Source organism: Eulemur rufifrons, chromosome 7, assembly GCF_041146395.1.
Source record: "Eulemur rufifrons isolate Redbay chromosome 7, OSU_ERuf_1, whole genome shotgun sequence".
NCBI classification, from domain to species: domain Eukaryota; kingdom Metazoa; phylum Chordata; class Mammalia; order Primates; family Lemuridae; genus Eulemur; species Eulemur rufifrons.
The window spans coordinates 205,705,419-205,730,907 of NC_090989.1; the positions used below are offsets into that span (position 1 = coordinate 205,705,419).

General features: G+C 48.5%; 1 protein-coding gene across 1 annotated transcript; it reads left to right on the top strand.

Moving 5' to 3' along the window:
* LOC138388334 (fructose-1,6-bisphosphatase isozyme 2) lies at positions 1 to 25,140 on the top strand. The gene is made up of 7 exons (XM_069476296.1): positions 1 to 170; positions 4,154 to 4,316; positions 6,635 to 6,727; positions 17,106 to 17,246; positions 20,937 to 21,074; positions 23,367 to 23,486; positions 24,590 to 25,140. Exons 1-7 carry the CDS (start codon positions 1 to 3, stop codon positions 24,782 to 24,784), a joined length of 1,020 nt encoding a protein of 339 aa, XP_069332397.1. The 3' UTR covers positions 24,785 to 25,140.
* The last annotated feature ends 349 nt before the right edge of the window (positions 25,141 to 25,489 follow it).

A 25,489-nucleotide genomic window follows, 5' to 3' on the forward strand; every position in this document is an offset into this window, starting at 1 on the left:
ATGACGGACAGAAGCCCCTTTGAAACAGACATGCTCACTCTGACCCGCTACGTTATGGAAAAAGGGCGTCAGGCCAAAGGGACGGGGGAGCTCACCCAGCTGCTGAACTCCATGCTGACAGCCATCAAAGCCATCTCCTCGGCGGTGCGCAAGGCCGGCCTGGCCCACCTGTGAGTCCCGGGAAGCAGGTGGGGGCAGGTGCACAGAGCACCCTTGGCCCAGGTGGGGGTGCAGAAACTGTAGGTGCTTGGGCAAGAAACGGGCTCCAGAGATTACTGGCCGTATGTGCCCCAGAAGGAAGTTATGTGTTAAGTTTCTAAGTTGTGCTTTGATGAATGGGCCTTTGACTTGTTTCAAGAAAGGAACAAAATACTTCAAAGCACTTGAAGTATTTTGTATTGTAGAAATATATACATGTAACTTTTCCAGTTACTATATTATAATGATAACAAGTGCAGTGGCTTCTTGCATTGAAACATATATTGTATCATCATGACTTGTATTTGCATAGAGACATTCCCATTGTCACAAAGAAGCAGAGGGGAGACGTGAAACACCCCTTCATGTCCTTGGCAGATATGAGCGTTTTATTGCCATGACCTTTGCAGTATGTTGGGAGCTAGAAATCATTCACACAGCAGAGCACTTTCCAGGCCCCGCCCACAGCCCCTCCCTCACAGCCCAGGGGAGTGCTGTGCTGTGCTGGCTTCCTTTAGAGTTTCTTCTGTGTGACTCTCGTCTTCGTCTCCACGTGGTGTGCAGGGAGCCGGGAGGGCTGGGCCTGGGAGGGGCGTGCACAGGTTTCTTCCACTGGGTTCTCAGGGTGCTTTATCCAGGCACAGAATGAGGTCAAGTTCATGCTACAGCTGCTGATGGCCACAAATTCCCCAGTTTAAATCTGTGATAAAGAGAAACTATTTCTTTGGGCTTCCATTTTCCTTGTAGTAATTCCAGTGGAGGTTCGAGTGGAAGGGATCCATATTTTGGGGGGAAGGGATGGACCCAAAATGAAAAGTCAACAAAATTTAATAATTTAAAATATTCTGAACAATTTAGTGTTTTTAACACAGAAAAGTGATCGCATTGCATCACAAGGTGTACTTATCCTCACAGACTTCATGTATATAAGGTCTGGAGACCCAGTCATGGGACCAAGCTGGAGATGCATGACGCTCCGCTTTCTGTCCCCTCTGTGGATGCTGTGGCGGTGTTGCTACCTCACGTGGCAATAATGGCCACGCTCTGCATGTGAGGGCTCTCCTGAGTGTGAGGTGCAGCCACTGCCCTGCCTGCTCCTGTGGGGTGATGGCCCTGCTGAGTGACACCAGACAGACTTTGCGTCTCCCTGTGCACGGCCCTGCTGTACTTAGCGCAGTTGCCTGGGCGACCTCTCAGGAATGTTCTCCCACACTGGCCAGGCTCCTCCTCCGTGCAGGACTCTCGGCTGGGCAGGAGCTGCCGTGGTAGTTTCTTACTTGTCTTCCACAAAACTCGGCCTTTGCGGCAGTTGAGTGTCCAGGCAAAGTGGCCCCAGGAAGTGGATAATTAAGGTGCTTGTCTAACTTGGCATTTCCCACTACCCATCACCGGCAGTGATTTATCTTGCTAGGACCTCAGTGTCCGTGTTGTAAAATGGAGAGGATACTAATAGCATGTAACTCGTAGGGTTGTTGCAAGGGTGAGTAAGTCCCTGTGATGGCGATTTTGCCAGCGCCCCCCTGTAAACGCGGTGACTGCTGGTCACTGCCAGGGTTCCAGGCCCAGCCCCGGGAACTTGGCCGGCTGGTTGATGCCACCCACTGACCGCCAGGGGGCAGGCGTGGCCCGCGGACGCCGGCGGGGGGCTCCCACTTTCTGGGCGGCTGAGGCAGGAGCCCCATGTTCTCCGCCCCCCCCCCCCCCCCACAACAGACACCCAAAGTGTCAGAAGGAGAAGCCCACTGGCTGGAAACTCTTTCTTTCTACCAAGATGCTCAGATCATTTTAAAAGGACCCTGGAATTGCTTCTCGGAGAGCAGAAAGGTGGCCTCTGTCCTGGAGCAGCCAGGCTTCTGCTCAGAGACTGGGACAGTCACTCACTCCTGCGCCTGTCCCGTGGAGGGACCTCAAGCCCCTCAGTCCTTTGCTTCCTCTTTGCGGGAGGACATTTCTCGGCAGAGGCTCGACGAATGCAATTTAAACGTTACCGGAGAGTCTCCCTTTTCCCTCCTCTCCTCCCCTCAAGGGAGTGGGAGGTGCCCACCCCAGGAGCCTCTCCGTGGCTTTTTCATGCCCAGAGGGTGGAACACTCCGTTTAGGAACTGTCAGGAGCTTTAGTGCTAGCCCAATGCTAAAAGACTGTCCTGTTGGCCAGAGAGCACTTTTTACCCACGCCCTAGCTCGAAGCCCTTGTGGGGAATCACATCTCATGGTGAGTTTCTGTCCCTCTGGGAGGAGGGTGCTGCCCCGCGCCTGGAGGGAGGGTGCAGGGGTGGGGTTGACAGGCTGGTGGGGGAGAGTCTGTGAATCACAGGGCAGGGCCCGTTTCTCAGCTCTGCCCTCAAGAGTCCTTATGACACAAGAGTGTTGGGCCCCTTCGACTCTGGTGCAAAATAACCCAGCGTTGTTGCTGCTGCTGTTGTCCGTTTCCTTGCTTTTGTCTTGGACCAGGAGGCGCAGTCGTGAGGCCAGGCTGCTGCCAGTGCTGTTCTCCGACACAGCTGGCTCCTCACATCACAGCACGTCAGACACCACGTGCTGGGGGGGGGGGGGGGTGCGCTGGGCGGGCGGCTGTCATTCCGGAGAGAGGGCGGGAAATGAGTCCGTCCCCAGCTTAGGGTAGATCGGGGTTCTCAACCCCACTTGAGCTGCCTTTAACAAACAAAGAGCATTAACATAAGGGGGGAAGGGAATTAGTTCCTTGCCATCCTTTCTTCATAGTTCGGGGAACATACACCGAGCATCTCCTGTTCATCCGGGCGCCGTGGAAACAAAGGGGGAGGACGGTTCTCGCCTCAGCAAGCAGGTGATCCTGCAGGAAGGACGTTCCGTGAGGACCAGGAGCCGCTGTGGAGGGACGGCAGGGAGTGCCCGTGTGGGGGGCACGTGCAGGAGGACCAGGGCGGCTTCCTGGAGGGTCAGGAGGCAGAGGAGGGGAAAGCTAACAGTGGGCACAGAGCACCGGGCTACGGAGAAAATAAATCTAGAAAGAGTTTTGGGATCAGGGGCTGCCACTTTAGGTAGATGGCCAGGGAAGGCCTCCCTGAGACATGATCCTCGAGTTGAGGCCTGAGTGGGGTGACAGCCACGTGGCTCCAGAGGGAAGAGTGTCCCTGGTGGGGGCAGCAAGGCCAGCAGGCGGTGGTCCTGAGGCAGGTGTGCACCTGGCGGGTTTGGAGGCGGAGGGTGGCCCAGTGGGCACGAGGGGGACAGGAGGCCATGCCGCCTCGGGAACAAGGCTTCCAGGGTGGGGCCTGAGGCCCACGTGGGGACTGGGCTTAGCCTCTGGGTGAGACGGGAGGAGGCGCCTGCATTTCGGAAGGGCCCCTCCCCTTGCTGTGCTGGCAGCATCCTGAGGGGCTGAGGGTGGGGACGGGAGGCCCTGCCCACTGGTGCTGTGCAGCGCGGAGCCTCCACATAGAGCTTTCGCAGAAGCGGGGCTCCTGCTGTGGCCCGGGGTGGTTGTGGAGAAGCAAAGGAAGTAAGTTAAGTCCGCCCTCGAATTTCCTCTCGGTTCAAGGAAGGCCAGGCGACCCCAGGGCAGTTTCTACTTGAAGCCGCCAGGACACTCTGTGGGGAGAGCTGCAAAGACGTGGAATTCCAGTGCTGGAAGGCCACGGTCCTTTGCTTTTTGGAGTCCTTGATTATGGCGACGTGTCTGATTGGACGGGCTCCCGTCCCCCCCTCCCCCCGCTGAGTGCGGGCTGCGCTTCAGTGAGACGGATTCGGTTCATCCCGCTGGGAGACTGGGGTCATGGGAGGACGTCCCCGCGGGGCAGAGGAAGCAGGGTCGAGAGCCACCACTGAGACACAGTCTGCTTCTTCTGCACCTATAATTTGGAGACTCCAGAGACAGGAAAGAAAGGAGGGAGGCAGGGCTGGTGTTCGGCATCAGCGGTTCTTTGCTGGAGCGAGGACTCCCTCAGGGACTTCGTCCAGCCTTTTGTCGCCGTAGGTACGGGATCGCAGGAAGCGTGAACGTGACGGGAGATGAAGTGAAGAAACTGGACGTGTTATCCAATGCCCTGGTGATCAACATGCTCCAGTCCTCCTACAGCACCTGCGTCCTGGTGTCCGAAGAGAATAAAGAGGCGATTATCACGGCCAAGGAGAGGCGGGTGCGTCCTGGGGCTGCAGTGCCCCTGCCGAACAGCAGATGGTGCCACTGAGCTGGGGAGAGTCTTTGTCTTGCTTTTCTGTAGTTGCTTGGATTTTCCTCTGTATCTTCCCTGTGTTTGGGGGAAACCAAGGGTTGCACACTTCTTTGGTTGGAACTCTTATGCTGAATAGATAAAGAATACTCCATAGTAGGGCAGTGGTTCATTCAAGAAGTAAGTCAGAGTGATTTAGGAATGCCCAGCGGTGCGGGGGTGTCCATGGCTGTTCACTCAGTGAGCCAGTAACAGGTGCTGGCTCCTGTGGGGCTGGAGCTTGTGGAATCCAGGAAAGAGTAGAGCTCCTGGGAAGAGCTGCACCAGATAGTCTTATTCTCCCCTCCCTCTTCTCATCTCCGCCCCCACCCCCACCCCACACTTCCCCAGGGGGTTTGTGGGCTCAGCAGAGATTTCTTCCTGCCTGAGAAACTGTCAGACTAATACGGAAAAGAAATCACAAAGATCCTGTGCTCTCGCCTTGATGCAATGGTGACGTCGGTTAGTGCAGGGCATGGCTGGGGCGGGTCCATGTTCATTGTGGACCCATGAACAGCCCTTTACGGACAGTGTTTTGCCAGTGGCCAAAAAATCCCACCAATGTTCAGCTGCAATAGAGAAATATAACATAGATGCTGGGACGTCGCCCTTCTTTCGTACTGGGGATAGGGGTCCATTTCTTTGTGATTAGCTGGAAGGATGGAAAAGATAAGTAAAGCCAAATTTATTAAGCCCCTACTGTGTGCCAGGTAACATGCAAGGCACTTTTACACTGGTCTCACATAACTAAAGCTAAATTACACCTGTTATTTTCAACTTTCATTTTCAACTGCTATGACCCTCCTTTCAGTCTCTGGTCTAACCTACACAGGTCTTCATGCTAGTTCTTGAATCTGCTCATCTCTCTGTCTAAAACTCCCCTCCCTGGTTCTCTGTGTCTTCATTCCTCAATTCCAGTCAGGCCCCTCATCAAGGGTTACCCCCTCCTGCTCCCTAGCTCCCCACCCTGCTTGGGGCACTTACCACAAGCTGCTGTGTGTGGGGCCTGCTCTCTGTCCCCACTGGAGTGTCATTTCCATGGTTTTCCCCCTTGAAACCTCGGTACCTTGAACATTTTCCAGCATATGCTAAATGCTCAACAAACATCTGTTGAATGAATGCATCAATGAGTGACTGGGCTACGTTGGATTATTTGTACAGAGGCTGGGGAATTTCTGAGTTTATAGATGATCCCACTTTTTCTTCCTCCCTCTGGCTGAGCAAGAAAAGAAACAGAAATAAAGCTCAAACAAACCTAGGCCATTCCTCATTGCAAAGTCAGGGAAAACTAATTTGCATGGAGGGAGAAAGGCCTCCCATTGTACTTAATGTTTTGTTCCCAGTGTCCAATTAACCAGGCGACTCTGGTGTCATCACTGAGGGCTCTCTCAGGACCTTGCCCACGGGAGGCCTGTCTGAAGTCTCTGGGGATTTCCTTCCATGGAACTTTGGCTGGAGCTGCCTGGGACAGCAGAGTGGGGGGCCGTGGGGGACATGGGTCTCCTAAGACCCCACTTGCTCTGTCTTCTGGTCGTCACATTGCACAGGAGGGTTGGATGCAGCAGAATCAAAGGAGTATTCTCATTCTCCTGATGTATTTGTGCACACCAGCCGTCTTAGCAGACAGACCCGGAGGCCCTGGGAATGTTGCTCTGAGATTTTCTGAAGTCTTTTGGCAAAAATGCTCCAAGATGAAAACAAAACAACAACAACAAAAAAAAACCAAAAAAAAAAAAAAAAAAACCAAACCTGTGTGGGGACAGACCCAGAAAGACTGATCCCTAAGCCCATAGCTGACCTTACCGTGGACATGAGTGGAGCTGGCCCTGGGCATCTTTGAGTGGCAGCCCAAGTTCATCTTCTGCTTCCTTCCTCTTCCCTGCAAGGTGCCAATTCCGGACCTGGGCTCCTGCCACATCCCCAGCAGCTCTGAGCCCTGGTGGGCCCAGGTGGGAGGGAGGGTGGAGCCAGAGCAGGCCAGGGAGGAGAGCCCTGTGGAGAGGTTGGGCCCTCCAGCACCCAGTGCAGCATCAACTGATCTGTGTGGGGCAGGGCGGCCCCTGGCTGCAGGAGTCCTGTATGCTGGTTCCCTGCCCTCCACAAGCAGTGGCATTTTTTGGCAAGGATATGCCATGGCTTAAACCTCTTTCTGGTGTGATGTCGTCTGCCACACACGGCCCTGACACAAACCAGCTGTGCTGAGGGGAAGATGTTCTGACCAGGTGGTTCTTCCCTCTGCGATTTAGGGGAAATATGTGGTTTGCTTCGACCCACTGGACGGATCTTCCAACATTGACTGCCTGGCCTCCATCGGAACCATATTCGCCATCTACAGAAAGGTAAGTAGACAGGCTGGCACTTCACGCCTCCTTCCTGTGGTGGTTTCTGGAAGGTTCCTGCACTGAGAGCCTTGAGTTTGGAGTTCTAACCTCTCTGCTCCCACTAACTCGAAACACCACTGTAGGCAAACCATGAACTTCTCTCTGCCTCAGCCTCCTCAGTGGAAGAACTGAATTGGGAATGCTCTCTTTTTCTACTTCCCAGCATTCCTGGGAGGGTAAAGTGGAGGGATTGACAGGACCTTGTTTTGAAAGTCTGGGTGTGACACAAACGTTGGGCATGGTATTAGGTTCCAGGTGGCAAGTGGAGACTCTGTTTCTTCTTTGTGCATCTCAACTCCTACTCTATTAGTTTTCTGTTGCTGCTGTAACAACTTTCCACATGTTTAGAGACTTAAAACAACGCTCCTGTTGATTATCTCCCACTTCCGTAGCCAGAAGTCGAGCAGGCTTGGCTGGGTTCTCTGCTTGGGGTCTCATAAGGTTAAAATCAAGGTGACAGCCAGGCTGGTCTCTTGTCAAGAGGCTCCAGGGGAATTTGCTTTCCGGCTCCTTTAGGTGGTTGTCAGAATTCAGTTCCAGTCTGAGGTAGGATCGAGGCCCTCATTTCTTTGCTGGCTGTTGGCTAGGGTCCTTCTCAGCTTCTAGAGGCTGCCTGGATTCTGTGGTTTGTGAACCTTCATTTTCAAAGCCAGCAAAGGCCAGTGAAGGCAGCACTTTTTCTCATGTTCCCTGCCTCCAGCCACAGAAAGCTCTCTGGTTTTAAGGACTCAATTGATTAAACAGGACTAATTCAATCTGGATAATCCAGGGTGATCTCCCTATTTTAAATCCATAACCCTGATCATTGCATTTGCAAAGTCCTTTTTGCCGTGTAGTGCTACAAATGCCCAGATTCTGGGGATCAGGGCATCTTTGGGGCCGTTTTACCTACCCCAAAAACCTAACAACAGAGAAGATCTTATGGGCTGGTTTGTGACCATCCAGCATGACTAGAAACTTCACGACGGACCACACAGTCCAGATGACACGGTTTGGCTGTGCCTCGATTTGGGGATGAGACCTTGATCCAATCACGAAGGCTCGGCCTTTGCCCTCAGGGCTTTCAGACAGAAGGAGACCAAGGGTGCTTGGGGGCTCTTGGGATGTTCCTGGGTAACCTGCCCTCAGGTAAAGTGCTGGGCTGGCTCTAGAGACTCAGCTCTCTGGCCCCAAACCACATGCTCTCCCCACTCAGCTACTTAGGACAACACGAGTGAGGCAGCGCTTATTTTCTATGCTGCCAGTTTGGCACTGATTACATAATGTCTGTGTAATCAACTTGCCATGTGTGTCTTTCTTAGTGCTCCTTCCAGATTATAAACTCAGTGGAGGACTAGGTATGCCCCGTGTCACCTGGTCTAACGTGTTGTCTGTCAGTATTCACAGTGCTGTACATATGTGTGCTGGGCTGATTGTTGTCCCCAAAAGGGGGTGGGATCGAATGTGAATTTTAGGGACAACCCATCAAAAGCTTAGCAGAAAATAGTCTTAGAAGAACATGTGAATTAGCACAAACTCTCTGAGAAGGAACCCAAGGAAGCTGGGAGCGTTATTCATGCCTCTCTTGGAGGAAGAAACAGAAGCCAAGCCAGCCTCAGAGGAAACCTCGGGAAGTTTTGCTTTCCCTGTTGGTGTCTCTTCTTCTGTGTGTGAAGAGAAAAAAGGAGACTTTTGTGAGGGAGAAGAGAATGACACAAGACCCTTCCTCTGGTATCTGACAAAGTTGAAGACTAAGATGTCTCAAGTTAAGCAAAAATGAGCTAGGTCAGTGAAGGAGCTTTGGTTTGCCTTTTGAGGTACACTTTAGAGGTAAAAGAAAGAAATAGTGTAGTACTTACGCAAATCTGCAAAAGGACCCCAGTTGTATCTTAGAAGTGGGTTTATTTTTTAATTTTTTCATTTTTAATTTTTATGAGTACATAACAGTTGTATATCTTTATAGGGTGCATGTGATGTTTTGATACAGGCGTACAATCAGAATTAATCAAATTAAGGTAATTGGGGTATCCATCACTTCAGGCATTTAGCATTGTTTTGTGTCAGGAACAGCGCAATTCCACCCTTTTAGTTATTTTAAAGTATACCCTAACTTATTGTTGATTATAGTGATTTTGTTGTGATATCAAATATTGTTCATTCTATCTAACTATATTTATGCACCCATTAACCATCCCCACCTTATCTCCCTCCAACCTTCCCAGCCTCTGGTCTCTGTCATTCTATTCTATCTCCATAATATGAATTATTTTTAATACTGAACTCCCACATATGAGTTAAAACATGTGAGGTTTGTCTTTCTGTGCTTGCCTTGTTTCACTTAGCATAAACTTCTGCAGTTCCATCCATATTGTTTCAAATGGCAAGATTTCATTGTTTTTGTGGCTATATGATATTCCATTGTGTATACGTACCACTATTTCTTTATCCATTCTTCTGTTGATGAACACTTAGGTTGATTCCATACCTTGGCTGTTGTGAATAGTGCTGCAATAAATATGGGAGTACGGATATTTTTCCATATACTGAACTCCCCTTCTTGGGATATGTCCCCAGCAGTGGGATTGCTGGGTCATAAGCTAGTTCTATTTTTAGTTTTTTGAGGAATCTCCATACTGTTCTCCACAGTCATCGCACTAATTTACATTCCCACCAACAGTGTACAAGGGTTCCCTTTCTCCGCATCCTGGCCAGCATTCATTATAGCCTGTCTTTTTGATAAAAGCCATTTTAACTGGTGTGAGATAATATCTCATTGTGGTTTTGATATGCATTTCTCTGATGACTAATGATGTTGAGTATTTTTTCATATACCTGTTGGCCATTTGTACGTTTTCTTTTGAAAAATGTTTATTCAGATCCTTTGCCCATTTTTTAATCAGATTATTTGTTTTTTTTTCCTATTGAGTTGTTGGAGCTCCTTATGTATTCTAGATATTAATCCACTATCAGACAGGTAGTTTGCAAATATTTTCTGCCATTTTGTGGGTTGTCTCTTTGCTTTGTTGGTTGTGGCCTTTGTTGTACAGAAGCTTTTTAGCTTGGTGTGATCCCATTTGTCCATTTTTGCTTTTGTTGCTTGTGCTTTGTGGGGTAGGGTATCACTCAAGAAGTCCTTGCCGAGACCAATGTCCTGAAGCATTTCCCCAATGTTTTCTTTTAGTGGTTTCATAATTTCAGGTCTTAGATTTAAGTTTTTAATGCATTTTGATTTGATTTTTGTATATGATGAGAAATAGGGGTCTAATTTCATTCTTCTGTATGTGAATATCCAGTTTTCCCAGCACCGTTTATTGAAGAGACTGTCCTTTCCTCACTGAATGTTCTTGGTATCTTTGTTTAAGATAAGATCCCTATAGATGTGTGCATTTATTTCTGGATTCTCTATTCTGTTCTATTGGTCTATGTGTCCATTTTTATGCCAGTACCAGGCTGTTTTGGTTACTATAGCTCTGTAGTATAATTTGAAGTCAGGTAATGTGATTCCTCTAGTTTGGTTCTTTTTGCTCAGGATGGCTTTGACTATTCTGAGTCTTTTGAAGTTCCATATAAATTGTAGAATTATTTTTTCTATTTCTGTGAGGAATGTCATTGGTATTTTTATTATTTCAACATATTACAGGGGTACAAATGTTTAGGTTATATGTATAGCCTTTGCCCCACCCAAGTCAGAGCTTCAAGCATGTCCATCCCCCCAAAATGGTGCGCACCACGCCCATTAGGTGTGAATATATCCATCCCCTCCTTCCCCCTCCCATCTGCCTGACACCCAATGAATGTTATTACTATATGTGTACATAAGTGTTAATCAGTTAATACCAGTTTCATGGTGAGTACATGTGGTGCTTGTTTTTCCATTCTTTGCAATACTTCACTTAGCAAAATGGGCTCCAGCTCTATCCAGGATAATATAAGAGGTGCTAGATCACCATTGTTTTTTATGGCTGAGTAGAACTCCATGGCTTACATATACCACATTTTATTAATCCACTCACATACTTATGGGCACTTCGGTTGTTGCCACATCTTTGCAATTATGAATTGTGCTGCTATAAACATTCCAGTGCAGATGTCTTTTTTATAGAATGTCTGTTTTTCCTTTGGGTAGATGCCCAGTAATGGTATTGCTGGATCAAATGGTAGTTCTACATTTAGCTCTTTGAGGTATCTCCAGATTACTTTTCACAGTGGCTGTACTATTTTGCAGTCCCACCAGCAATGTATGAGTATTCTTATCTCTCCACATCCATGCCAACATTTTTTGTTTTGGGACTCTTGATAAATGCCATTCTCACTGGAGAGAAATGATATCTCATTGTGGTTTTGATTTGCATTTCCCTGATGATTAGAGAAGTTGAGCATTTTTTCATGTTTCTTGTCCATTAGTCTCTCTTCTTTTGAAAAGTTTCAGTTCATGTTTTTTGCCCACTTTTTGATAGGGTTATTTGATTTTTTCTTGATGATTTTCCTGAGTTCTATATAGATTCTAGTTATCAGCCCTTTATCAGATGTGTAGCATGCAAACATTTTCTCCCATTCTGTAGGTTGTCTGTTTGTTCTCATGACAGTTTCCTTGGCTGTGCAGAAGCTTTTTAATTTGATCAGGTCCCATTTATTTATTTTTGTTGTTGCTGTGATTGCCTTTGGGGTCTTATTCATAAATTCTTTGCCTAGGCCAATGTCTATAAGAGTTTTTCCAACATTTTCTTCTAGAATTCTTATAGTTTCATGCCTTAGGTTTCAGTCTGTTATCCACCATGAGTTGATTTTGTAAGAGGTGAAATGTGCAGATCTTGTTACAGTCTTCTACATGTGGCTATCCAATTTTCCCAGCACCATTTATTAAATAAGGATTCTTTTCCTAAGTGTGTGTTTTTGTCTGCTTTGTCAAAGATTAGATGGCTATATAAGGATGGCTTTATTTCTAGGTTCTCAGTTCTGTTCCATTGGTCTATGTTTCTGTTCTTGTGCCAGTACCACACTGTTTTAGTTACTATAGCCTTGTAGTGTAGCTTGAAGTCTGACAAATTGATGCCTCCCAATTTGTTTTTTTTGCTTAAGATTGCCTTTGCTATATGGGCTCTTCTCTGTTTCCATACAAAGCATAGAATTATTTTTTCTAGATCTGCAAAAAATGATATTGGTATTTTAATAGAGATGACATTGAATCTGTAGATCACTTTGGGTAGTATAGACATTTTAACAATGTTGATTCTGCCGACCATCATCGGTATTTTGATGAGGATTGAATTGCATCTGTAGATTGCTTTGAGTAGTATGCACATTTTAACAATATTGATTCTTCCCATCCAACAGCATGGAATGTCTTTCCATGTTTTTATGTCCTCTTCAACTTCTTTCATCAATGTTTTATAGTTTTCATTATAGAGGTCTTTCATTTCTTTGGTTAAGTTAGGTGTGTATTTTAATCTTCACAGCCTGGGCTTGTGTGAACCTGTCCTTCTTGAGAAGCTTTTCCAGATATTTAAATGGAATTGGGTGTTGTGATTAAAATCTCTGGTCACTACAGCTATATCAGTATTGGGTGTGCCCCAAGCTCAGTAATGCTGTGCCTCTTGGAAATATCTGATGGTACGGCCTTGGTTAACTTGAGTAAAATACAAGAGAATTATCTGGATTACCAGGCAAAGTCTCTCACTGTCTGTGGTGGGCTGCTGGAGTTGGGGGAGGAGTGATATGGGCACTGCCTTGTGGCCCCCAGCACCAGGTCACACCTCTGAAGTCAGCCGAGTCTCACCCAAAGCCAGTGGGGACTGTTGCCTACCTCTGATGTCCATTCTCAGCCCATGGCTCTTTAGTCAGGAGGTGGTGGATCCTGCCAGGACTGGGTCCTTCCCTTAAGGCAGCATGTTGCCTTCTGGCCCTGGGTGGGTCCAAAAAGCTGTCCAGGAACTAAGGCATGGACTCAGGGGCCCCAGGACTCTGCTTGGTACTTTATGTTACTGTGGCTGAGCTGGTACACAAGTTGTAAAACAAAGTTTTCTGAGCTCTTCCCTCACCTTTCCTCAAGTGGAAGTAGACTCTCCCTGAGCCGCACTGCCTGGAGTTGGGGGAGGGGTGACACAGCACTGGCTTGGCCACAGCTGCTGTGTCTCACTGGGTCACATGCACCCCAAGTGCACTGGCTCTGAGCCTGCACAGCTGCAGGAATTGCCCAAGAACTGCAGCACTCGTGGCCCAAATGTCTTAAGAATCTAGTCCAGGCCCCAGGATGCTGTTTGGCAGTGGGTGCTGGGCCCAGCAGGAACTCAGGTTTCCAGGGAGCAGGGAGGATTTCCCTCTGCTGGGCTGGTCTAAATGCTCCCTCTGTGGGCACCAGCAGAATTCTGCCCTGTGCTGTGTCCCTGTGCCAGGGCCACACTGAGTTTCAATGGCCCACAATCACTTCACTCTCCCTCCCCGGGGCACACGAAGTCTCTCTCCACTGGGTGAGCTGGCACAGCACTGCTGGGGGTGGGGGAGGGGGCGTAGGCAGTGCAAGACTGTCTTTTCTGTCCACTTCAGTGCTTCTGCTCTTCCCATAATGTTAAGCAGGCAGCGTGATCACTCACCTGATGTCTAGTTTTCCTGAAGGTGCTTGCTTGCATGGACAGTTGTTGAATTAGGTGTCCGTGCGGAGGGAGGATCACTGGTGGTTTCTACTCAGCCATCTTGCTCCATCCCCTGAGGTGACTTTAAATACTGGCTTTATCACCAGGGCTAATATGCTTGACATCGGGTGGCGAGTCAGGCAGGGCTTTCCTCACCTCCGAGCAGTGTCCCTGGGCTAGTCCTCGCCTCAGTCCCATGAGGCACGTACAGGTGTGGCTGTCACTTTTTACAGGTAAACAATGACAGCACAGAGAAGGTAGGAGATTTGGCTGAAACAGCCCAGGGAGGAACGGCAGGACAGGGGTCCGATGGTAGTGCTGCCCACCTCCATCCTCGCAGCTCCGCAGAACTTCTTAAGACCAACTGGCTTAAGAGCAAAGAGGGATACTATTAATATTGTACGTAGTGTGGGGCATTCACACTTGAATTGACCTGAGCTTGGCCATGCAGATTTTTTTCTTAAACTTTAAATTCAGCATGTGCTTTGAAGGCTAGTCCAAATAACCGTGGATTCTTTCTGATAATATTTCTAAAGAAAAGGGGCAAAGTTGAGAGACTAGTGAACCACTTTCAGGATGGATATTATGAAAACAAGACATGAAGGGGAAGCTCTGTGATGCTCAGGCGATGTCTACTGAGGGTGCAGCTCACTCCAGACCTCATGGGGCTGTCACAGCATCTTAGAGCCTCGTCAGAACCAGGGAGGATGCCCGTCTCCACCCAGGACTTCTGAGAATCTCTGATCAGCATCAAGAGAGAGGTTTCAGGACAGCCAGAGCTCTATGAAAGCTATCTTCTTCCCTTTTATTTCTAAGGAGCAATGTTGAATACCCTTTAGGATGTTCCATGCTGTTTTCAGGCCTCTGCTAGTAAGGTTCCCCTTTTTCTTAAAGTTGACATTTTTTATTTGCAACGAAGTCACAGACTAGACAAAGTAAAAACTCCCCTACTTCAAAACACCGAGAAGTGCTAGATAAAATACATCATGGATGTCTTCAAATGCACAGCTGAGCTCACTGAAATGAACAAGTAACAAACCGACAAGGTGTGGGGCAGGGGCCAGAGTCACAGAAAATGGAAAATCAGAGTATTCAGGAGCAGGACGGATGCTGAGGTTGTTCTGATGGGAGGACGGGTCTTGTTTTCTGAAATCTCAGGTGTGGATTTTGACACCTCTACAGGGACAGGAGACCCCCTCCCCCATTATTATTGTTAAATAAACCTCTGGGAAAGCCTACCCTTTTATTGACATAAGGATGCACAGATAGACCAGTGGAACACAAAGAGAGTCTAGAAATGAGCCCACACCTGTGGCCCCCTGAGCTGTGACAAAGGCAGCTATGACAAGGGTGGGATGCTGAGCTGAAGCTCAGAAGACAGGAGCGTCTCCCAGTCCAGGAGGAATCGGCAGAACAGGACTCTGGTTTCCTACAGAAAATGTGACCTCTTAATGGCTGGACGAAGATGATTCAGAAGTTTCATGAGGAAGACTAAAGATTTTAATTTAAAAACTTAACACTGCCTTTTCCTTCCACTGTTCTGAGGCTTCTTAGGAGATCACACTTAGGGCAGTTCCCAAACCCTAGTGCATGGGAACCCCCTGGAGGGCGCTTGGGGAGACAGACTGCTGTAGCTTGGGGAGGGCCACGAGCCTGCACTGCAAACACGAGCTCAGGTGATGATGACACTGAAGCTGCTGGTCCACCTTGGGAATCACGGCTCCAGGGCTGAGTGCCCAGAACCAGGCCGTGCCTGGAAATCTGGAAGCAAAGCCAAGTCATTGAATACGTGCTCAAATGGAAAGTGCTCTCAGTTGCAAAAACAAAAAAACAAAACTACTATAAAAAATAAAGAATGCATGTGTGTGAAAGTAAGAGAAAATGTTAAACGGAACGTGCTATTTTTAAAGAAGGATAAGATTTGCTTTTAAACTAAAGCTCTTAGAATGTTGCCAGCAGAAGGCCAACTCCCCGTGGGCGCTGAGGTAGAGCTGGGGAGAGCTGGCCTAGCCTGCAGGGACAAGGTCCCGTCCCTCTCTGGACCGTCATGACTTGTGTTTCAGGTGAGGGTTGTAGAGCCTCCCAGTGTTCTGCAAATACACAATGTGAAAGTACTTCGAAAGCTACAAAGTCCCATATAAATTGAAATTCAAATTATTGTTTTATTCTTCAGGAGTTATTTTTTTTTTTTGGAGAGTTAATTAGCATAATTGTCCTACTTTCCATGCGTATATAATATGCGGGCTCATATTATATTGTTCAGTTTCCTATGTGCATAATTACTCCTTATCTTCATATTAAATAATTTTAAAAGTGTGCCTTCCACCTCCATCGCTTTCCCATTCTCTCTGGAGTTTTCTTCTCAACAGGAGAGTTCTATGTAGTCCTTCTGGGCCTGTCTTTTGGCCACAGACTCACTGGTGTGTGGAGAGAGCAGAGTGTCTAATTGCACGGCCAAGGTCACAGTGCTAGAGACACAGGAGAGAGAACTGAATGACTCAGAAGCAGCGACACCAACAAGTCCTAACCCTGGCAGCCAAGCTCCACCAACTCTGGGGACCCTGAGAAGTGCGTTTGCAGCCTCAACTTGTCACTTATGTCGGACCCACCTGCCCCAGTCCGTGAGGCTGAGCCTACCTGGGTCTTTCGATTTGGAACTAGGTGACGGACGTCTGCCCACTCACCTTTGCCTCCCAGTCCTCTCACAGCAGCCGTCCCTGTGACGTTAAGCCGCAGAAGCAGGGCCTGAGTGTCTGTCCAGAATCGCCCCTCCCCGCAGGGCTTGCGGTGCAGCCCGAATCCCAGATGAGGGTCGGGAGAACTGTGGTGCCCAGTGGGGACGTCCGGCTCTCCCTCCCCCAGCCCAGCTCAGCTCCTCCCATGGGAGGCTGGGCGTTCGCCATCCACATTCCCAAATTCGTGAGGCTTTACTCCCTTGCCTTTTAGAGTGCTAGGAGGTGGGGGAGGGAAGGAAGCTTCCAGAGACATCAGGAAAAATGGTTACGAAATCGAGTGTCACCTGCCGCTCTGCTCCTCTGTGGAGAACGTCCCCTGTTCCTTCCCCAGCTTCCCGCCTTGTCTCTCTGACTTCAGCTCACATCAGCACTGTTGGGGCTGCCATGGCCAAGGGGAGTCTTCCTCGGGAAAGTGCTCTGAGTTGCAGACAGGGGTCCCCAGGAGGGCAGGGCAGGGACCAGCCTTCAAGGGCAGCACATGGAACAGAGGAGCTCTGGGCCACGCTGCCTGGGTGTGAGTCCAGCTCTGAGGCTTTCGGACGCTGGCCGAGCTGTCCAACCGCTCAGGGTCGCGTTCCCCGTCTGAGCTGTGGAGGTGACAGTGCTGTCCTCCTCAGAGGCCTGTTGAGTATGTGGAACGAGCTACGGCATCAGACGGGGTGATGTGAGTCGTGACCACGCGGTGTTGGAGCGCGGCTTGTGCAGATTAGGAAGGGCTGTGGCTTGAGCATCCTGGAGCGCCGTTCCTGCCAGGGTGCCGACAGGTACGTTCAGACAACAGGAAGGGAGAGGTCCACGGGTGGCCTTTGCAGTGGCTCGGCTGGGCCTGTTTGTCCACACGGCACCTGGTTTCCTGTGGACACGTTCGCTGCCGCTGGGAGTCCTGAGAACTGTGCTTCCTTCGGTGGGTCCCGGAGATCTGAAGCTCGGGCCTCTGGCAAAGGTTCTCTCCAGAGACAGTAACACACCTCGTTTCTCTCCTCTCTCCTGCAGACCACAGAGGACGAGCCTTCTGAAAAGGACGCCCTGCAGCCTGGCCGCAGTATCGTGGCTGCGGGTTATGCGCTGTATGGCAGTGCCACCCTGGTGGCTCTTTCCACGGGGCAAGGAGTGGACCTCTTCATGCTTGACCCGGTAGGTACAGAATACGGTGCCATCTGTGCTTGGGGACTCCACAGTCCTCCGTGTTTTAATTCTAGTCCCCTGGGATAATTTCCTGGTCCTTCCTAATACTTATTTTTGGGGCCAGAGAGCCTAGTTTGGGGAGCCAACACCATCATCAGAAAACATGAAGAGACTCTGTCCACGTGAGGGCACTTTGGGGAGAGGAGACCTATCGAGTCTGTAGCGTCAACTCAGACCCTGTCCTTAAGGAGTTTATTTTCCAAAAATGCATTCAACCTCTTTGGTTTATGTGAACACCATGATTTAAGAATCCCAATGCTGCCAATTTCCAGACAGAAGCAGGGATTCTCTAGAGCAGCACCATCCCATAGACTGCTCTGTGAATTTTACTTTTAAATGGTAGACACTTATCACTTGTGAAATGCTTTGCCAAGCATAGTCAGGTCTTGTGAAAACTCAAATAATGTTGACCAAGGGCCATTTCAAAGCCTCCTGTAGTTACCCAGATGAAAGTTCAGAACTTAAATTTATTCATATTTATAAATGTTTATTGAGCATCTACTATGTACTACAGCACCACTGCAAGCAGTGGAGATACAGCACTGATCAAACAATCATTCCATTCCCTTGTGGAGTTTGCAGTTAGTGCATTTGTGTGCAGGGAGGAGGGTTGCAAAATTTCAAAACAGAACAGTTCACTGACAGAACAGATTTTGCAGTGTGGACACCCAGGAACATTTCAAATAGAATCTTTTTATATGTAAACCCATTAGACCAAGACCCACTGCTGCATCAGTTCGCCCATGCCCCAGTGTCCCCTTATTTTTGAAGAAATTCTATGGTTTACAAATATTATTCTCAGGCAGTAAAGTGCCCTTTCTAAAATTGTTCTAGAACAACAGCTAACAGTTACCTAGTTTTTTGTAAATGGTAGGAATGTAGGTACTTCTTCTGAGCAATTTATATCTCTGAATGCATTTAAAGATCACAGCAGCTCTACGAGTAGATCCTACTATTGCTCCCATTTTCAGATGAGAGACGTGAGGCTCAGTAAGTTGCCCAAGGTCAAGCGAGTGACTTGGGTATGAGGAGTCACCCTCAGGGTCTTTGTGCTTAACCAGACTGAAGGGCTAACACACTGCTCTGGAGTGTAAGCAAAATATCCCCAGAAACCTTCTGAGCAGTTCTAAAGACAGTGGGGAGGTGCCTTCGAGCCAGGGACCCAGTGCCAGGAGTCACCCAGCCTCCACTTCCTGCCTTCAGTCATTAGGGAAGGGCCAGTCTGGACATGGGTGGGCACCAGAGCTTGTCTGCGTGACAGAAGGAGGAGATGAATCGGAGCATAACACTTTCTGATCTCGGCATGTTAGCCTGAAAACCCTTTGGGTCACGTCCCCTACTGAGGACACTGGAGCAAAGACCCAGTGTACGACGCTTAGGGCCTGTTTGGACGCTGACGTCAAGCTGAGGCAGCTCATGGCAGTTGTCACAGATAGAAATGCCATGGAGGGCGGCCAGCAGCTTCCTGAGCCAGGGTCTCACAGGGCGCAGCTCCCTGGGGGGTAACAGAGCCTGTCTGACCTGTGCGTTTGCAGGGCTGGTCATTTGATTTTGTCAGAACACACCAGTTGTTCAGGCACGGAGGGACCACCTCCTGTTAGCCACACTCTCCACTGTGGGAAACTCGATGTTCAGGCCTTCGTTACACACGGGAGATGTTGTTTCTGAGTGCCAAGGCTCTGGTGCCTCTTATCAAAGTGTGTGGGGCCATGTTCATAAGCAGTGGTTGTTGGTGGTCACACAGCCGGAATACAGGATCGCATTTTACAGACTGTGGTAACGTGTCACTACCGTCTCCACCCACAGTAGGAAATGGTGTTCCAGGAGCCTGAGGGTCCCCACGGGGGTCCGGGGGTGGATGAACCAGGCCTTTGCATCACGCACTGATGCAGAATGGGCTCCTCCATTCACATGGGCTGGTGACCACCACTGTTTAGGTGACGGTTGTGTATCTGCCATGCTCTAGGCTGACAAGCAAGAGAGAAAACAGCCCGGCTCAACTAAGTACAAGGAGTTACTGCATTGATGGGAAGCTGAGGCCCGGGCTGGACACGGGCAGGTCGGGAGGACCATAAAGCAGGGAGCACAGGAGTGGTCTCACAGCACGTCTGGGCACCACCACAATTCTGTGTGTCTCATTCAGGTTTCCAACGCCAAGGAGGAGCATCTTATGTTCAAGCTAAGCCCCATGCCTGCCCTTGGCCTAGGAGAGGCCCATGCACGAGTCTTCCTAGACTGGCATCCAATGGAAAGAGCAAATTCTTCAAAGGAAGTTAGGGTGCTTTTCCAAAGTGGAACTCAGTGCTGGACTGCTCAAAAGCAACAAATGTCCATAGCAAGTTTATAAAGCCATGAACCATCAAGAACAAGCCTATAATAAAAGGAAGCTGGGTTTACGGGGCAAGGGGATGCACCCAGATGAACCATGGGGCACTGTGCGTTGGTGTGGGCCTGTTATAGCACCTGAGTGTCGGCTTGATGGTTCCAAGGAGGATGAGAAAAACAGAGGGTCTGTTCTGGATTGGATGTTGCCTGGAAGGGGGTGCAGTTAATGATTAAATATATTAATAATTTTTACCTAGGAGGCAGGAAGATTACAGGGAGGGTGGAGACTCATTGGTAGAGAAGCAGACATCACTGATGTTAGGCAGAATAGAGGAATAGTTAGTAATTTTTGTAGTTGTTGAGTATCCTTGTCACTGTCTTATTTCAGACATGGTTGGTGTGGCCTTGCCTCTTTATATTCTGGGAGTATCTTTTATGTTCCCTGGGAACCTTCTGGTTTATCTACCAGCTGTGAGCTGTCATCTGGGGAGTTCTTTGTTTTCTCAAAATCTTTGACATTCATCAAAACAGAGCTGAGTTCCAGGCCCTAACTTTCCTCCTAGTGACGTGGAGAGACAGCAGTGTTTAAGGAGACGTCTGCACCTCACCAGTCACATCCTTAGGGACTGCTACCACCAGAACTAGATAAAGGGTGCCTGAGGGATGCCCTGCAGGTGCTGACCATGGTGGCCATAAGAGGACTGCAGGAGACTGGGTACAATTTTATTAATGTCTAAAAATTCCTTTAGATTTTACTTTTTCCTTATGCCCAGTGAACCCAGAGTCTGACTGAAGGCAATTTTTTCCCCAGGTAGGAGTGGTTGGGATACCAGGGACTTTTAATGGCTTCCAATCATTAAACAAAATAGCTGGTCCACAAATTAATGGTCAAAATGCATCCCTTATACATTGATGTAACTTCTTCCTCTCATTGTCGATGGCTCAAATCTTCCTGAAAACATTAAAGTGGGGATGGGAACCTGGGAGATAATACAGTCAGGCTGGGTGTAAGTGAGGGGCCTCGCTGAAGTGGAAGGCTCAGAGGCAAAGAAAGAAGAGCTCGGGCCTTCCTCCCTTGAGTTATCTCACCTCTCGTTATGTCGCTGCGTGAGCTTCCCGTGTAGGCGCCATGTCGTCACTGTTCTGTCTGCCGTTCACGGAAACGCCACTGGGCAGGCTCCAGCGCGGCCACAGCCACCCCAGCTTCTGCCCGCAGGTCCTCGTCTTCTCCCGTCCTGACTGCTGTGCAGTGTGCTGTTGGCTTCTCTTTCCTGGTCTCTCTCTTCCTCCTGGCGTCTCTCTTCATCTTTCCAGGCTCTTGGTGAATTTGTCCTGGTGGAAAAAGATGTCAAGATTAAGAAGAAAGGGAAGATTTTCAGCCTCAATGAGGGCTATGCCAAGTATTTTGATGCTGCCACCACTGAATATGTGCAGAAAAAGAAATTCCCTGAGGTGAGTGAAGAAAGTCCAGGCCACTAGCAGGGAGAATGTTATGTCCGTGGGGTCCTGTTTGGGTGGTGGCTTCAGGGCCATTGCTGAAGAGGGTACTGCCACTACTTGTGGCTCTGGTCAGCATGAGCATGGTGGACTCTGTCTTCCTTCATACGCAATCAGTGTCTTTCATAGCTGAAATGTAGCTCAAATAAAACTTTGAGTTTTTCCAGGGGAAATTGTTTATAGAGAAGGCAGGGACCACATTTCCAAAATTCAGGTGTTCAGGCCTGAACCTGTCATGTCATTTGTTTGCTAAGCTCCAACCTGTGGAGTCACTCACTCACTTGCACTTGCTTTTAGCAGGAATCATTATTCAAAAGGACTTACGTTTGTGGAAAAATGGAATTAAATGATAATAAAAATATAAACTTTATTTTTCAACATAAGCTCCATCAAGTGCAAGACACTTTTGTAAGCAATGATATCTACAGTTTAGTGCATATTTATTGAACTGATGGTCCTGGGAATCTACCCATGCCAGTGTAGTCTCTTTACATTATTAACTGAAGAAAAATGAGTGCCCTTTAAAGATTTTGGTAAGGTTAGGAAACAAAAGAAGTCAGAAGGAACCAAATCAGGACTATACGGTGCATGCTTAGTGATTTCCCAAGAAACTCTTGCAGAACTGTCCTGGTTTGATGACAGGAATGAGCAGGAGCGTTGGGGGTGGTGGGAAAGGAGAGGTGGGGATGATGGATGTCCCCGGCTCTGTGAGAGGCTGGAGGAGACGGAAGCAGGAGACAAGAAGAGGGTGGGCTATAGATAGGAGGAGGACACCACCCCCCACCCCCCCGTTATGACAGGAGGAAAGGTGGGACATTTACCCAACCCTTGTGGTGGGCACACAGCACGGAACGTGGTTCCCCATCTCCAGGAAGCTGCAGTCTGGTTGGAGTGGCAGGACATGGCAGCAAAAAGAATAATAACTCCGTGTGTGATAAGCCTACAGGCAAAGGCTGCTCGAGTACTGTGTAGGTATTTACAAGAAATAGCTCAAGTTCTGTTTTGGTATGTTTGCAAATCAAGCAAGGTTGAGGTCACTTATGCAACCTAACTGACTTTGTTGGCTCAGGGATTTTTCAGGCCCGGTCTCCATTTTAATTTACTTTAACAAAATGTTAGGAATCTTATACACACACACACACACACACACACACACACACGGAGGTTTCTAACCAAAATGCCTTGAGAGGACACAAGCTACAACATTTGTTCTTGTTGGTGTTCACTTAACTCTTGATCCACGAGTCACTCTAGCTTGTGTTCAAGTCTTTAGAGTCTGGACAATTAATTTTTCCAAAAAAACACTTATTTTGAAGCTTGACTTAGCTTATCATTTACTCATTATTTATACAATGCCAAGTTAATCCCAAACTTTTGGAACACAAAATCCTGGATGGCTGCCCTGAGGACTTTGCTATCTCCTTTTGCACTGTCAGAGAATCACTAGATTAAACAAAGAAATCATAGATCAGTCATGAATGGGGGAAAAGCAAACCTGCCTCTGGGAGCAATTTTATCATATCATCATGCCTTATCTGCTACGTCTACTTTAAAGAAGATCATGACTTTTGAATTATTTCTCTCTGAACCAACATTCTTTTCATTACATGTGTGACTAATGAAACCAAGGTTTACAAATAAGTTGCTTTATGTCTTTAAGTGATTGCTAAAGCAGTTTAAAATTTTGCCAGTGGACTAACACCGCTTGTAGTAAGTGCAAAGTTGTCATTGTTCAAGGAGGTCTGGTTCTCCAAAAGCTAAAAGTACTGTGAACCATAGTAAGCCAAGAAGGAGCTTCAAGGAGCTGCTGAACAACTGTTGTTCATGTAGACATCTTTTCTCTTCTCTTCTTCTCTTCTCTTCTCTTCTCTTCTCTTCTCCTTTTCCTTTCCTTTCTGTTCCCTTCCTTTCCTTCCTTCCTTCTTTCCTTCCTTCCTTCCCTCCCTCCCTCCTTCCTTCCTTCCTTCCTTTCTTTCTTTCTTTTAGCTGCTCTTGTAAGATTGCTATGGGATATTGTCTCACTTTAAGTAGACCTACATTTAATGAATTCAATCACTGGTTGAAGTTTGAAGGGGCTCGTGATGAATGAAATGTACAATTACATAATGTTTTCAATTCCTAAGTTAGTGGGTGGAGAACAGAGGGTCAGGGACGCAGAGGCCACCCAGCTGGACTTGTGACCCCAGCGCTGGTGCTGGCTAGTTGCCAAAACCACTGGATCTTAGCCCTTCCCTTTCTGCCTTCCAGGACGGCAGTGCTCCCTATGGGGCCAGGTATGTGGGCTCCATGGTGGCCGATGTGCACCGCACCCTGGTCTACGGAGGGATCTTCTTGTACCCAGCCAACCAGAAGAGTCCTAAGGGCAAGGTAATTCTCCCCCGCCCCCTGGCTGGCTGCCGGTCAGTGAGCTGTTGGAGCTCCCTCTCCCCTCAGGCCTGCTGCTGGGCGACTGTGCGCTGCTTGGCCTGTGTGTGTGTGTGTGTGTGTGTGTGTGTGTGTGTGTCGGCAGGGGAAGGGAAACAAGCTCTGCTTCCTGCGAGTGAGTTTAACGGCTGTGGTAGAAGGTGTGGAGGAGGGGAAGGCTGGCGTCATGGGGACTGGAGGTTCTCGCTGGCCGTCCCCTCCTCTGGCCTCACGCCCATCCTTCCTTCGCTGGCAGTCAGCTGTGTTTACCTCTCACTTTCCACAGGCTGCATCTAACTTTGAGGTTCAGCACCAGGTGATTTGGGAGCATGCACCCCTTAGAGAATCTAATGAAAACTACCAGCCCACTTCCCAGAAAAAAAATGCGTGTAAACATACACATCACGTATATCTTCAGAGAGTTCACAGATGCCCTGAAGTCCACATAAGAATCCCCTGAGAGCTCCCGAACTCAGGAATGAGAACTTCTCCTCATCCAATAATTCTGGAAAAGTAGCTCCTGGAAGATCTAAATGCAACTTTATGACACAAAGTTGAGAATACTTGTATTATCAAGTGGGAATCTTATGATCGGGTTAATTAGTTACAGTCTGGGACTATTTTGCCTGACACCCCAAACCTCGCCTGTCCTCCATCCCCCTGACCAAGGCTTCACTCCCGGCCTAAGTCTCACATATTAAGTCTTCTAACCAGGCCTGCAGCGTCAGTTTGCCTCATTCCTGAACCAGCAGGAAATGGGTACCTAGATCTCATATCTCCAAGTCAAGAGACAGGTCTCTCGTAAGCACAAAGGTCATGAGACAGGTAGGGCCCCACCTGGCTGGAGAGGCCCCCACACGCCTCTGGGATGAGTCCCAGCTAATGCATCCAGCCTTCTGCAGGGCCTAGAGCTCGGGGGCCCCACTCTCATGAGGTGCACAAACGCACTCACTCTAAGGAGACAGACAAAAGCTCAGCAGTTGAAACTCCCCCTGGAGCTTTAGGGGCATGGCTCGGGATGTTTGGCCACTTGCAAAGTTTATCCTCCTGCCTCTGTTCCTCCACAGCTCCGGCTCCTGTACGAATGCAATCCTGTCGCCTACATCATTGAGCAGGCAGGGGGCTTGGCAACCACAGGCACCCAGCCCGTACTGGACGTGAAACCAGAGACTATTCACCAACGAGTCCCCCTCATTCTGGGGTCCCCAGACGACGTGCAGGAATATCTTGCCTGTGTGCAGAAGAACCAGGCAGGCAGGTAGTGAGTTTGACCCCACAAGCCTGCTTCTCTCTGCCTTGTACCTTGTCCTAAGGACCCTAAATGAATGATAAACAGAGACGGTGGTGATGAGAATGCAAAGGCGAGTCCACCTGCTCCCATGCAGAAGAGCAACCATGAACTGCTAAGGACGGGTGATTCTGTGGTCAACAGAAAGGGCTAAAAATAAAACCCACATGTGAAAAGAACGACCTTGATTTGTCTTCTGTCATGAACAGCAGCAGATGGTGCTGTAATTCCACGTCCGTCAACCCAAGTAATCAGCAGCTATACGCTTGGGGGCAGAAAGTGCATAGATCAGTTAAGAATTTGTCTTGGTTGGCTGAAAGTTTAACCTAATGTCTTGTCCTATAGTGATTAACTTCCTCCCTCATAAATATGTATGTATAAATGGCCGAATTAATTTCTTTTTAAAAAATATGTATAATTTATTGGGTATAAGTGCAATTTTGTGACACGCATAGATTGTGTAGTGGTGAAGTCAGGCCGTTTGGGGTGTCCATCACCCGAGTAATGTATGTTGTACCCATTAAGTAATTTCTCCTCATCTACCCCCTCCCACCACCCCACCCTTCCAAGTCCCATCGTCTATCAATCCATACTCCACGTCCACGTGGGCACACTTAGGTCTCACTTATAGGTGAGGACATGCAGTATTTGTCTTTCCGTGTCTGACTTGTTTCACTTA